The following is a 15,761-nucleotide window of genomic DNA, read 5'->3' on the forward strand; positions in this document are numbered from 1 at the left end:
TAGTTAGCATGTTGCTAATGTAGGCTACTGTTGGTTAAAGTTACCATCGTTTCTTACTATATTCACGGAGCCGTCACTATTTTCATTTTTAAACACTTGCAGTCTGTATAATTCATAAACACAACTTCATTCTTTATAAATCTCTCCAACAGTGTGTAATAGGGCTGACCGATATATCGCATGCGATTGTCACAAGCATTTCGTCAGTAAAGCCGGTTCCCTGATTACCGCTAAATCATCATCACCTGCTTTCAAATGGAGCGGCATTTAATAGACAGAGCCTTCGATAATGAACGCGATATTGCATGGCTTGTCAGTGAACTACGGCTCTGTCTATTAAATGCCGCTCCATTTGAAAGCAGGTGATGGCGATTTAGCGGCAATCAGGGAACCGGCTTTACTGACGAAATGCGCGTGACAATCGCATGCGATATATTGGTCAGCCAATGTTAGCTTTAGCCACAGAGCACTATCAAACTCGTTCAGAATCAAATATAAACACCCAAATAAATACTATACTCACATGACCCGAAGCATGCATGCAGCATACATGACGAACATCTTGTAAAGATCCATTTGAGGGTTATATTAGCTGTGTGAACTTTGTAAATGCACTGTATTATAGAGTCGCAAGCTCGATGGGCAGGGAGCATGATATTTAAAGGGCCAGCAGCCCCTGAATCGGTGCATAGTTAATGATGCCCCAAAATAGGCAGTTAAAAAAATTAATTTAAAAAAAATCTATGGGGTATTTTGAGTTGACAGACACATTCAGGGGACTTATATTACATCTTGTAAAAAAACATTCGAACGGCACCTTTAATACATTTTAGTTTTGCCATCTTTCCATGAATTGCATTAGTGATCATAAAGAAAATACATCTTTTGTATTTGTTCAGAGGGGGTGTACTCATGTATGCTGTGCACTGTAATTAAGATTAAGTTTTTCTGACACATTTCAACTCTGAGATCTTGTCATATTTTATTACCATTTTTTCAAACTATAGTGAATAAACTATATTAATGAATGAAATGCTCAAGGTGTCTGAATAAATGTTGTTTTGACTGCATGTATTGTCGTTCCCTCAAGGACTTGTGTGGAAATCGCATTCTCTCTGAGTAGGTGTTACATTTGAATTTGAATTTACTTCATGACCATTAAAAAAGTATGTTCTATATAGCATGACTATGAATGGAACATATAGTATGACTATGTATGCAATTCGAATGTACTCCATGTTGTTACTGTCACATGACCTACCTGCGTCAGCTGGGTTGCTTCACTGCCATTCATACATCCTCTCCCATGGCCTCATGGGATAGTAAAGTGTCCATTAAACACGCACTTCAGAATCTCACCAGAAGTAGTAAGTCATCCAGGTACTTTTTGCCCACTGTTTTTTTCCCAAATACTATGTATTCAGACATACTAATTCTTTGGTATACTGTTTTTCGCATATAATATAGTAGGGAAGTATGCGATTTCAGATGCAGAGCAAGACCACAGATGGATGTATCAGATAAGAGAGACATCAAAAAAGTGCCGTTCTGGATACTCCAGGACCAGGAAACCACTGTTCTACTTTTATGTATTTTAAAATAGAATTTATTCAATGTAATAGAAAAGCTGAATTTACAGCCATTACTCCAGTGTCACATGATCTATTACATATATACAAAAGCTGTCTATATGTAAATAATTTTCAGCGTATATACCAATGTACAAAAATGAATTCTAATGAGATCAGGCTGGGAGTGAATAAGCAGGTATAGGACTTGCTTGTTGCTGTACGATCAATGAAATCTCCCACAGTGCACTGAAAAAAAAAAAAACTTTCCATACTCATGTTGATGCTCAGCAACATGGGTTTTTCAGCTTGATCTGCTTGAGAATATTCTGGACTTTGTGTTTGCATTCACTGACATGTTTGCTTCCTGCCATCACTTCCAGTGCTGGGTTCCAGTCACAATTGCGATTAATAATGACAAACTGGGGTGACTTTGTGACAAGGCAGCTCAGCCTCTCTGATCCACACTACTGCATCTGAGCACAAGACCATTTGGATGCCTAATTTGACCTCATGTGGGTTGGTTTCACTTGTTAAGTCTTGCATTTGTTTACAGTATTTCCTCTGAAGATCTGTTTTCTCCCTCAGAATGTGACTAACTCAGTGAAATGAAATCCTTTATGCTTATTTTGTTGAACCAAACATCATCTTCATTACTGCATTGAAGATTTACACCATAAGCACAACAAAATAGATTAATAAATAGCAACACGTACCACTAATGGACCTGCATGGCAGTAATATCAATATTAGACCTATTTGGATGGGACTAGAGTTCCCTGAGGTTAGATAAAATTGTTTCACAAATGGATTTTGTGATTTTAATCCCATATGAATTGAATGTGTGTGTGTGTGCGTTTTCTAACACAGCCTCAAAAAAAAAAGATTACAGTGCAAATTACCTATTGTTTTTTAGCATCTGAGAAATCTACTCCAGTCTTGATAGAAATATCTGTGCTTGTGGTGTATTATTATTACACATCACATTTCTCCTTCTATATTTGACCTTTGTTGAACAAAGTGTCATTCACTTTAATAAATTCCTTCCCTTAGTAACATAATCACACATTTCAGTGGGTTTTGTGATGCATATGAACTTCTATTAACGCTCACTATCAGGACACAGACAAGGCCATGCTAATAACTACAATATGGAAGAAACTTAATGACAAATGTTTTTGAAATAAAACAGCTTGGTTGAATTGCACTAATTGAAAAAAATATGCATTGCATTAACCATGCTTGCATTTTACTGCTTACATAGGCTATATACACAGGGAAAGTAACCGTGAAGACATTGAATTAAATGTAAACGTAGCGTAAAATCAGCTTTTCTGGATATATAGTGGCCCATATGCTTGCTCCATTTCTGTAAATCCGTTTTTGTTGCTCTGGTCTTCGTTAACAGCCGCTTACGCCATCTACTGCTATTCTTGCAGTTCCCGGATATGCAATGTTGAATTTTCTGTCGAATTTGAACCACTGAATTTGTGGAAGCAAATTTGTAAAGCGAAATAAAATGGCCTGTCGAATATTACAGGTATTTTTTAAACAGACTGAATACTTTGGAAGTGAAATCTGAAAGGTGAATTTGGAATCATTGAATTTTTCATAATGAAAATGTGTGTGAAATGTTTTGAATTTAAATATTCACAGCTTAAATATACTCCATGTTGAATTTCAGCCCACTAAAATGCAAGCCTTAAAGACCCCCTGTGGTGAAAATCAAGTTTTTAATGTTGTTCATTTGTCTATGAGGTGTTTTTAATATGCTTTAAGACAAACCATATGCAAATTCATATGTCAACACCATTGCTGAGTATTTTCTCCTTAAAACTGCATTGAAAAGAAGACAGTCTCCAACCCACGGTTTGAAATCGCTGGTGTCTGTGAAGTCACAAACTACTTTGTAACCAATCACGTCAACGTGCCGATGGGCTTTAGCATATCATTAACAGCAAATTAGCAGGGCAGTCTCGAGAGAAGCCAGGTTATCCCGGTATATTTTTCTGTTGATATGAAAAATCGTGTAGATTTAGCAATATGGAGGGTGAATGATGTATATTACGATATTATGATGAACAATATGCCTTTCTCCACTGATGTTCTGAGTTGTTCAAAGCGTTTGTAAGGATACTAATTGTTAGAAAGCAGCTGACTCTGACATGGCCAACGGGAACATGGTTTGTGTAATTTTAGCAATACAGTATTAGCTGTTTGTTAACATTCAAACAAATGGCATATTAATTACCATCATGTCCAATATTGTAAAGAGCGATACCATTGTGCAGCGTTTACCTCAGTAAGTTGACTAATATCTGAGCTGGCATGAGCAAGTGAAGGCGGGGCTAATTTGCATATTCATTTATCCGCATATACTAAATGAGGCAAGGGTGTAGAGTTACATTCAAGCTATTTTAAGGTATGAAGAATTTTTTTTCACAGGAAAAAACATTTAAATATGTCATTTTGTTGATCAAAGATGAGTTTTAAGGGATAAAATTATTGACTACAGGGGGACTACAATGCATTAAAATGCAAGCACGGTTAATGCAACGCATATTTTTTTCAATTAGTGCAATTCAACAAGCTTTTTTATTTCAAAAACATTTGTCATTAATTTACTTCCATACTACAACGATCCCATTTGAATTAGTACATAAAGTGACAGCGATCTTATGTTAATAATTGTAACTCAGGAATCATTTAGAAACTAATCTAGTTCCAAAAAGAGCACTTACAGAGGACTCAAGACAACTGGACAGACTGACCTCAGCCATGGAGATCTCTTCTTTGTCACCTATCATCTGAAAGAGGGAGAGGGGAGATATGAATGAAATTTACGATTATGAGGTTTTGCCATAGTTGCATAGTTCAACACTTCTCTTTTTCATTCTTAAAGTTCAGATCTTTAATCACTGATTAAGTTCGCACACCCTCCTAATGTTTAAATGGACTGTGACCAGTCAAAAGAAAAAGGGGCAAGGGCAGAGTTGAAGGTGCCACCCAGTGGACGCACTGATGCTGTTCATCTTGATGACATGGGATGAGCTTCTGTTTATGGGGATTATCTCTCTAAAACCAGCAGATTAGAGCAGGAGAATTAAAGCAGGCTTAATCTCAATGTAATGGACCCTCATTCAAGCATGCTCTTTAAAGAAAACCCCTGCGCACTGATCCGCACTGTACTATCTACATCTTTCACTTGCTCTACTGGCTCATGACCTGTGTTCATTAACACTGTATTAACAAAAGGAGCCTTTAGGAGTGAAATCAATTTGATTGGAGTTCTGTTTTCTAAAAATGGAATGTTAGCAGACATTTTAATAGAATCACGTGTCTGTGACTGGAAACTAGAAACAATGTTACATTATATATCCGTTTGACTGGTGATAAGCAGAAAAGCAGGATTTGTTTCAGTCCATTAACATGAGAGAGTTATTGCCTGTCTATTACTCTCTATTTTGTACAATCAGTGAAGTAGATCAGTGGTTCTCAAATGGTGGGTCACAATCCAAAATGGGTCAGAAGTCTTTTCTGGTTACAGACAAATATTCCAAATGGAAAATTATAAAATGCCACAAACCATGTGAATTTAAAAATTAAAAATGCTTCCTAAAAAAAATGATAATTAATAGCCATATAAATGAAATCTAATAATTGGCCTTAAAGCGGAACTCAGTAAGATTAGCGAAGCTCCCCCTACAGGTTCCTTCAGTGAATCACACTGTCGCAAATACTCCAAGCGCAGCTCTAGACTACAACGACTACAACGCTCACCAGCACAGTAGTTTTGCAAATACAGTACAAGAAATCTTGATGGAGGTGGGTAATTTTCAAAATTGTCTTATAAAGTCATAATATATACATTGTTTTTGAATTACCGTAAAGCATTTTGTCACTCTCGTGTGAACGTGAACATGAGGCGAGATTGTGTCGGGTCGGCGAAGCTCAACTTGCAAGTGCTGTATTTTGGCGTAGACGTGCCAGAGGGGGTTAGTGCTCACCTCAAAAACACCACTACAAGTCAATTAACCATCGTAAGGACTTAGAAAACTATTTATGAAGGTAAAAAAAGTTACTTAGTTCTGCTTTAAATTACCAATAGAGTTAGAAACGCACCCCTGGTTGTGTTTGAATGATTCACTAAAGGAAGCAGCTCGTAAGAGTCATTCGTTCTGGAATCAGACTACACTGGTTGTGCTGTATTTCTTTGATTCATTAAAAAGAACAAAGGAACGGACTAGACTGGTTGCAACTGTATGTTTCTGATTCACTAAAAATAACTGGCTTGTAGTAGTTGTTTGTTCTACAAATTGGACTGCACTGGTTGCGCTGTATGTTTCTAATTCACCAAAAGAACCAACTCAGTTTGGGAATCGCACACTAGTACACTAGTTAATTATCATTTTGTTTAATTCACTAATGGCACCCTTTTAATAAGAGTCATTTGTTTGAGAATCAGGTTACACTGGTTGCACTGTATGTTTCTGATTTTCCTAAAAAGAAGTGTCTCAAAAGAGTCGTTTCTTCAGGAAACAGACTACAATGGTCACACTGAACGTTCCGTGCTGTAGATTCAGAAGTGAGGCCACTGAGGCCACGTACACACTGCAGCTAAATTCAGTTGTCAGTTCACCTTTTAATGCTTAATCCCATTCTGTACACACACAGTTTAGTAAAATACGGGAGTGATGACCACATTCTACAACCGAATTAAAGGATTAGTCCACTTTCAAATAAAAATGTTCTTGATAATTTACTCACCCCCATGTCATCCAAGATGTCCATGACCTTCTTTCTTCAGTCGAAATGAAATTAAGGTTTTTTATGAAAACATTCCAGGATTATTCTCCTTATAGTGGACTTCAATTGGCCCCAAACAGTTGAAGGTCAAAATTACAGTTTCAGTGTAGGTTCAAAAGGCTTTAAACGATACCAGACGAGAAATAAGGGTCTTATCTAGCGAAATGATCGGTTATTTAATGATCGGGCAGTAATACACTTAGCAGTGTCTACACTGCCGGAATTCTAATAGAGAAGAAGAAGAAGAAGAAGAAGAAGAAGAAGAAGAAGAAGAAGAAGAAGAAGAGAGCTAGATCAAGATGAGCATCTATGGTTAAAACGTATATATATATTTTTTTTTTTTAGAAAATGACCGATCATTTCACTAGATAAGACCCTTATTCCTCATCTGGTATCGTTTAAAGCCCTTTGAAGCTGCACTGAAACTGTCATTTTGACTTTCAACTTTTTGGGGCCAATTGAAGTCCACTATAAGGAGAATAATCCTGGAATGTTTTTATTAAAAACCTTCATTTCTTTTCGACTGAAGAAAGAAGGACATCTTGGATGACATGGAGGTGAGTAAATTATCATGGAAATTTTTATTTGAAAGTGGACTAATCCTTTAACTCACGAAAAATACAGGTAGTGACAACCGCATTTGCAGAAATTCTGTGCATTGTGTACGGAACCGAACTGAACAACCAGTTGTTAATGATGTTTTTAACATGCATCGGAGACGTCTCTCTTCTGTATGAGCGATGAATAACAGGGAAAGCAGTACGAGCCATAATAACTCAAAATAAATCCAAATGCTTTATTGTGATTCGTGTCTGCTTACTTTAATAACTCCATTTACACGATCACTTTATGAGTCAAGCTTAAACAACAAGCCCAAAATGCTTATAATGAGTGATCATGGCTGGTCGTGATGTGAAAAAGGTCATATACAAGCACAGACAAAACAACTCTGTTTAGTAAAATTGCTGAAAATAACAATTGTTTTTTTTTACTGTAATATTACTTTGGTCACAATAACAGATACCAAACACACGCGAGACACCAGAACGTTGCTATGGTTTCCAAGCTGTCAATCATCGCTGTTTCGAGAGTGAGTCCAGTTCCGTACACACATGTAACGATAATTTAGGGGATTCACTCCCACATTTAAATGCGGTTGTCACTCTTGAAACTTAATGTGTACGTGGCCCGAATAAGCAGTGTATGAAACTCTGTCAGGGTATTTTTAGTACAGCTTTCGAAAGTAAGTTTAATTTATAACAAGGTTCCCTCAGGATTTATCATTGAAGCGAAAAATAAAATGTATCATTATTGAGCAGTACCAGGGGCTGAATAAAAAAAAAAAAAACCATCTTTATCTGCTGTGTTAAAAAAGCAAGTACAGCTGTGTGTAAATCTCAGAAAGTGATAGCTCCGCTACATCCAACAGAAAAGCTGGTGAAAGAAGTACAAATTCATAGCAGCAAACTTATTGTACAGTTAAATGAAATCACAGAAAGAGCATCATTAGCACATACACCATGCACACTTTTAAGTACTCTTGTCATTTGTCTACACTGGCTGAAACCAGGGCAGTGAACTTCAAGATATGAAGGATGGAATGAAATTTCCAAATGAATTTTAAATCTGATGGAGTCATTTCCTCTCTAAAATGAATGTGGGCTTCCTAATTTCATAAATCAAGGAGCGCTGAGTCAGCTGAGAAGCTTGTGATTAATGAGATGAGATATGACACTTATTGAAGACTCTTACTTACACTGATGTACGCACAGGTCCGGTTCACGCTCGGCTCAGCTAGACTCTGAGCTGAGGTTCTGTCGAAGACACCAGAGTCTCTGCTCTTGACCTTCAGCCTCAGAGAGCTGGTGTGCTTGATATCTGACAAATCTTTACGGATGTCACATGAGACCTGACGACTAGCAGGCCGTGAACTCGTGCTTGAGAGATCTGCCTCTGTGTCCGTCCAGCCCTGTCCACACACAACAAACACTGAATACTGATCCAACAAGGAGAGGTGCACTATTAAAGCTTAAAAAAAATCTAATAAGAATAATTGTGAGATTCCTTTGATCTTTTGAATGAGGAAGGCCAGAAACATACTGGCCTGTAATGCATAAGAGAATGCTTGGCCAACATACTGCATGAGGGAAAGTTCACCCCAAAATTAAAAGCCAGCGGCTATTTGCACTAAGTGTAAATAGCATATTTTCTTAGTGATAGATGCTATTTACGCTAGGTGAAAATAGCGAAAGATTCTATTTACACCATGTAAAAGTATCAGTTCTTTGCAATAAGAATAAATAGTAATTGGATGTATCTATACTTTACAGGGAGTGCAGAATTATTAGGCAAGTTGATTTTCTGATCATATTTTTTTTCCCAAGCACATTTTACCAATTCCAATCCACATCAATCTTAATAACTACTATTAATATTGTTTTTAATCATTTATAAGTGATATATAATTGTTCATGAAGGCTGGAAATGAAAAATGCCTTATATTCAGGTGTGCAGAATTATTAGGCAAGTTTTCTTTTACAGGCAAAATGAGCCAAAAAAGAGATTTAACTCAGACTGAAAAGTCAAAAATTATTAAATACTCATGAGAAGGACGCAATACTAATGCAATACTAGAAATTGCAAAGTTAAAGCATGACCAAGGGACAGCAAAATGCTCATTGGGTCAGCGGGGTCAGACAAAAACAGGTGGAAAAGAAAAGACACATGTTAACTGCAAAATAATTAAGAATTAAGGTGAAGAATTAAGTGTGAAACCATCAGGAACCCTTTAGTCTCCAGCGCCACCATTTTCCAGAGCTGCAACCTACCTGGAGTCTCCAGAAGTGCAAGGTGTTAGGATCTCAGAGACTTAGGTTAGCTAAAAAATCCTAAAAAATGACCTGCACTTGATAAGAACCACAAGCTGAAGTGTTATAAAATACATGAAGACTGGGTTTTTATAGGCCTTATAGACAGACGGCTTGAGAGTGACTCTTGAAGGACCAGCACCACATCCTCTTGTACCACTGTTTGAAGAATTTATCCAGAATCTGGCAGTAAGGTGTTTGAGTTCACTTTTAGTCCATCTCTTATCCTGAAATGTCTATCTTGCAGAGATGGACTAAAAATGATCTTCCAAAACTTACTGCCAGATTCTGGAAGATAAATTCTTCAAACAGTGGTACAAGAGGATGTGGTGCTGGTCCTTCAGGAGTCACTCTCAAGCTGTCTGTTTATAAGGCCTATAAAAACCCAGTCTTCATGTATTTTATGACACTTCAGCTTGTGATTCTTATCAAGTGCGGGTCATTTTTTAGGATTCTTTAGCTAACCTAAGTCTCTGAGATCCTGAGACCTTGCACTTCTGGAGACTCCAGGTAGGTTGCAGTTCTGGAAAATGGTGGCGCTGGAGACTAAAGGGTTCCTGATGGTTTCATACATAATTCTTAATTATTTTGCAGTTAACATGTGTCTTTTCTTTTCCACTTGTTTTTGTCTGACCCCGCTGACCCAATGAGCATTTTGCTGTCCCTTGGTCATGCTTTAACTTTGCAATTTCTAGTATTGCATTAGTATTGCGTCCTTCTCATGAGTATTTAATAATTTTTTGACTTTTCAGTCTGAGTTAAATCTCTTTTTTGGCTCATTTTGCCTGTAAAAGAAAACTTGCCTAATAATTCTGCACACCTGAATATAAGGCATTTTTCATTTCCAGCCTTCATGAACAATTATATATCACTTATAAATGATTAAAAACAATATTAATAGTAGTTATTAAGATTGATGTGGATTGGAATTGGTAAAATGTGCTTGGGAAAAAAATATGATCAGAAAATCAACTTGCCTAATAATTCTGCACTCCCTGTATACTGGCAGATACTATTTGTACCTCAGTATTTTTGTACATTAACAGGATGCAATAATATCATAGAGTGTAAATGATTATATTTATTAAAATTATTAAATGGATGCTGCCTTATTGGGAGAATAAAAACCCTCCCTAAACCTTCCCCTAACCCTACCCAATAAACACATTTAATATTATTAAACACTCGTTCGCAGTTTATTTCCACTTTTAGAACATTATTTTCATTTTTATTGATAAAAAATGTGAGCTTGGCAAAAGGTAGATTCGAACCCGTGTCAATCACGTTAAAGGCCAGGTCTGCGAGCTTTTACTTGCTACTGCTGCACCATTGAAGATGTTGAATTCTGCGCATCTTTTTTAAAACTTGATTGGCCCAACCAGAAATTGGTGGGCGGAGCTGTAAATAGCATTTGCCAACAAGGGACGCTATTTGCACTTAGTGTAAACAGACACTCCGAAATTAAAATTCTGTCATCATTTATTCACCCTAATGTCGTTCCAAACCTGTATACATTTCTTTCTTCTGCAGAACACAAAAGAAGATATTTTGAAGAATGTTGATAATCAAACAGCTTCCAGTTCCCATTGACTTCCATTGTATTTTTTGTCCATACAATGTAAGTCAATGGGAACCGAAACTGCTTGGTTACCAACATTCTTCAAAATATCTTCTTTGAAAGTCATACAGGTTTGGAATGACGGTGAGTAAATGATAACAGAATTTCGTTAGCCTCATAGCATAATTGCCCAGATCATATTTCAAAGGCAGATATCACAATTTGGCCAAAAAATGACTTAAGGCTGGAACACAACAAGCCGTCGGTCGGCCGTCGGGTAGTTTTTCTTCGTCGGCCGACTAAGTTTTCTGTTGAATCGGCATTGGAGCTCATCGGGCCGTCCGGGCCATCTGATGATTCTGATTGGCTGCTCAGCTACTGCCACCTGCTGTTTCGGAAAGGCATTTCATCTCACACAGGCGCAGAACTGACGTGCTGTTTGGCCGTCGGCTGTTTAGCGTCGGTTTGGTGTGGTAGGGCAACTTTGGACACAGACGCAGCCGACGTGAGCCAACCCCGCAGTCTGCTTTCGTCTCTGCTAGTTCGTCGGCGTCGGCTTGGTGTGTTCTGGCCTTTAGGCAATTATGCTATGAGACTAACGATTTTCATTTTGGTGTGGACTTCCCCTTTAGGCAGTTCAGTTCACTTGGCAGCCATTTTGGTGGTGTCCCTATTGCAATGTGTACTTGGTCAACTTTTTTTTAGTGCCACTAAAAGTTACCAAAATACCCAAGATATTTGAAATATCTCCACAGTGAATTCCTCTGTTGTTTATCTATTATTTAATAATATTAAATACTATATATTATACTATATAAAATAATATCTATTTTTGGTCTATTAAGTTACAGGTTGACAAATTGATTTAATTTATTCAATTGAATTATGTAAAAAATGGACTGCATGCTGTTGTGATGACAAAAATATGGCATCAAAAAGGTGTACCCTTGAAAATCAGTTCCGGGGGCCAAAAATCTCTCCCTAACCACTTTGTTATTCGTCCAGTTATTTACCTATACCTGCTAATGAATTGTAAGTCTCGTATATTCACAGAAAATGGCTTACTTCCGCATGCAAAATAAGGATGATTCTTGTATAGAGTTTGTTTCTGGCCTAAAGGTGTTTTCTTACCGACTCGCTGTCAGACACAGAGGACAAGCGTGCCTTCCCGGCACGGTGCAGGTTGCAGCTGGTCTCAGAGGACTGGCTAGTCACAGTGGACCGTCGTGTGGACATAAAGCTACTGCTGGCAAACCGGTCTCTACGAGGTACACACAACAGCACTCCCAGACACGGTATGTACTTTGCAATGGCAGACCTGGGAGAGAGAGAGAGAGGAAGGGGTGGAAAAGAATTGAAAGAGTGCAATTCACATCAAATTTCCATAGATGTCAATGAAATAATAATGACCTTTTAAAAAAAAAAAACATCCTTTATGGTTCATTAGGACAAGGGTATATCGTGTTCATTGTATCTCATGTCAAAACCAGGCTTGACAGTTCGGATCAATCCTTCATAAGGATCTCATCATATTGAGGTTATAGGAATGGATAAATGATGACCTCATCATCTAGGTTCTTCATCATGAGGCATTAATCTTGTGCAGCTCACCACAGATCTGTTATGAGCAGCACATGGCCCAACGCATCCCAAGCAGATCAATCTGAAGTAAACCTGACTTTTAAAGGTCAGAATCCACCTCTGTCATCTCAAGGTACTTATGCTTGCACTCTGTACACAAAACCACTGATCGATTTGGGTCTGCCTGGCCCTGAAGCATGCAGCATTCATGTTTGTGGAACCATGTTTCATTTCACTGGACAGGTCTCTTTGTATTGGAAACTAGGTTGTGTAATAAGCCGGAGCTTCTGGTTATTGAGTCGTGCTTCAGTGCCTCAATATGCTGCCAGGGTATTTCAATTTTGATGCACAGTGTAAAATATTGCCAGGATTTTACAATATTTAACAGGAATTTATATTAGAATAAAATACAAAAAATAAATACACTACCATTTGAAAGACTGGGGACAGTAATTTTTGTTTTTAATGAAATTAATACTTTTATCCGGCAAAGATGCATTAAATCGATCAAAAGTGTTTGACATAATGTTACAAAATTCTTTTTGAACATCGTATTCATCAAAAATCAAATATTAAGCAGCACAACTGTTTTCAACATTGATAATAATATGAAATGTTATTCAGCACCAATGATTTCTGATGGATCATGTGACCCTAAAGAATGGAGTAATGGGCGCTGAAAATTCAGCTTTGCCATCATAAAAATAAATTATATATTAAAATGTAAATATTTAATTATTTAGTAATTTCATAATAATATTGATTATAAATCACCATATAATTGTAACAAATTGTTAAAATTACTGTGAATGTGCAGCAACTAGTAGCCATGAATATACTGTAATTTTTTTTTTTTTTTTAATGCAGCAGAATAGAGAACTTCTTTGTAAAAAGGCTTACGCTTAGCATAATCATACCTGTACTTGGGGTGAGTGATGGCATAGATGATTGGGTTGTGGATGGCGGATGCTTTGGCAATCACAGCAGGCACAGAGTTCATGTAGGGTGTGAGCATGTCAGCGTATCTGTGGAAAGAGTAAGACGACATAACATTACATATCATTTTAATGCGTTACTTTCTTCTAACACGCATTACATCATATCGCAGCTACGCACAGACATATTAGATTGAAAAGAGGTGGTAAATGAGTAAAACTATTCCAGTCCTTTGGAAATGTAGCAGCAGGTATGTGGTGGATGTGATCATTATTCTGCCAAACTAAGTCTGATTAAAAGAAAGCAGTGCATTTCTTTCACAGTATGTGACACATTTTCTCTAAGGGTGGATGGAAGAAAGCGGTGATGGAAGAAATCAGAGACTAAAAGAATAAAAGAGTCTTAACACTATTATATTATATTATATTATATTATATTATATTATATTATATTATATTATATTATATTATATATATATTATATTATATTATATTATATTATATTATATTATATTATATTATATTATATTATATTATATTATATTATATTATATTATTATAGTAAAATACTATTATTTACTTTAAAGGTGCCCAAGAATGCTTTTTCACAAGATGTAATACAAGTCTAAGGTGTCTCCTGAATGTGTCTGAAGTTTCAGCTCAAAATACCCCATAGATTTTTTTTAATACATTTTTTTAACTGCCTATTTTGGGGCATCATTAACTATACACTGATTTTGGCAGCGCCGCCACTTTAAATCGTGTGCTCCCTGCCACACAAGCTCTCGACTATATTACAGTACATTTACAAAGTTCACACAGCTAATATAACCCTCAAATGGATCTTTACAAGATGTTCGTCATGCATGCTGTATGCATGCTTCGAATTATGTGAGTAAAGTATTTATTTGGATGTTAACGTTTTATTCTGAGTGAATTTGAGGCTGTCATCCGTGGCTAACGGCTAATGCTACACTGTTGGAGAGATTTATAAAGAATGAAGTTGTGTTTATGCATTATACAGACTGCACATGTTTAAAAATGAAAATAGCGAACGGCTCTTGTCTCCGTGTGAATACAGTAATAACCGATGGTAACTTTAACCACATTTAACAGTACATTAGCAACATGCTAATGAAACATTTAGAAAGACAATTTACAAATATCACTAAAAATATCATGTTATCATGGATCATGTCAGTTATTAATGCTCCATCTGCCATTTTTCGCTGTTATTCTTGCTGGCTTACCTTGTCTGTGCACAGATCCAGACGTAAATACTGCCTTTCCTTGTCTAATAATGCCTTGAACATGGGCTGGCATATATATGCAAATATTGGGGCGTACATATTAATGATCCCGACTGTTACGTAACAGTCGGTGTTATGTTGAGATCCGCGTGTTTTCCGGAAGTCTTTTAAAAAAATGAGATTTATATAAGAAGGAGGAAGCAATGGGGTTTGAAACTCAATGTATGTCATTTCCATGTACTGAACTCTTGTTATTTAACTATGCCAATATAAATTCAATAATTTAATTCTAGGGCACCTTTAAGTATCCCCTGAGATTTTAAGTTAATATTTGCAAACACATTTGCTTGTTTATGATTCTCTAATGTTAACATGCAGGTAAAGAAATAGAATATTTCATCTTATATTAAATGTTTCATTTTATTGCTTTTTATCAACTTGTGAACCCCCTGCAGTTCCCTCACAAACCCCGAGTTTGAGAAACACTCTTATAGTATCCCTATTGTATTGTATTTGTGGCACAGGTATTAAAGCGTTAGTTCACCCAAAATGAAATTTCTGTCATTAATTACTCACCCTGATGCCGTTCCAAACCCATAAGACCTTCGTTCATCTTCAGAACACAAATTAAGATATTTTTGATGAAATCCGAGAGGTTTTTTTATCCACCATTCGCTGTTTATGTTCAGCGCTTCCTGGTTCTACGTCAGAACAGCGGCTCAGTATTGTCCGGCTCCTGCGTCAGCATCACACGTATGCGTCGTGCTGCTCACGTGAACAGCGTCGGCCAATACTGAGCCGCCGTTCTGACGCAGAACCAGGAAGTGCTGAGCGTAAACAGCATAGGAGGATGACAGGGGAGAGAAGAAATTGTTGAATAAAGTTGTTATTTTTGTGCACAAAAAGTATTCTCGTCACTTCGTAACATTAAGTTTGAACCACTGTAGTCACGTCGACTATTTTAACAATGTTTTTACTACTTTTCTGGACCTTGAATGTGGTAATCATGTTGCTTTCTATGGGGGATAAAAAAAAACCCTCTCGGATTTCAAAAATATCTTAATTTGTGTTCCGAATATGAACGAAAGTCTTACACGGTTTGGAATGACATGATGATTTAGTAATTAATGACAGAAATTTCATATTTTGGGTGAACTAACCCTTTAAATAGCTTGCTAGCGCTTTGGCTACTCATA

The 15,761-nt window shown here is 36.9% G+C and overlaps 1 protein-coding gene across 1 annotated transcript in view; it reads right to left on the minus strand.

Moving 5' to 3' along the window:
- The window catches only part of usp54b (ubiquitin specific peptidase 54b), a 207,456-nt gene that overhangs the window by 4,478 nt on the left and 187,217 nt on the right, over window positions 1-15,761 (minus strand). Inside the window, 4 exon segments of the mRNA XM_048169864.1 lie at window positions 4,310-4,375; window positions 8,131-8,343; window positions 11,931-12,117; window positions 13,298-13,405. Of these exon segments, the coding sequence (XP_048025821.1) occupies window positions 4,310-4,375; window positions 8,131-8,343; window positions 11,931-12,117; window positions 13,298-13,405 (574 nt within the window).

This window comes from Megalobrama amblycephala, linkage group LG20 (assembly GCF_018812025.1).
Source record: "Megalobrama amblycephala isolate DHTTF-2021 linkage group LG20, ASM1881202v1, whole genome shotgun sequence".
NCBI lineage: Eukaryota > Metazoa > Chordata > Actinopteri > Cypriniformes > Xenocyprididae > Megalobrama > Megalobrama amblycephala.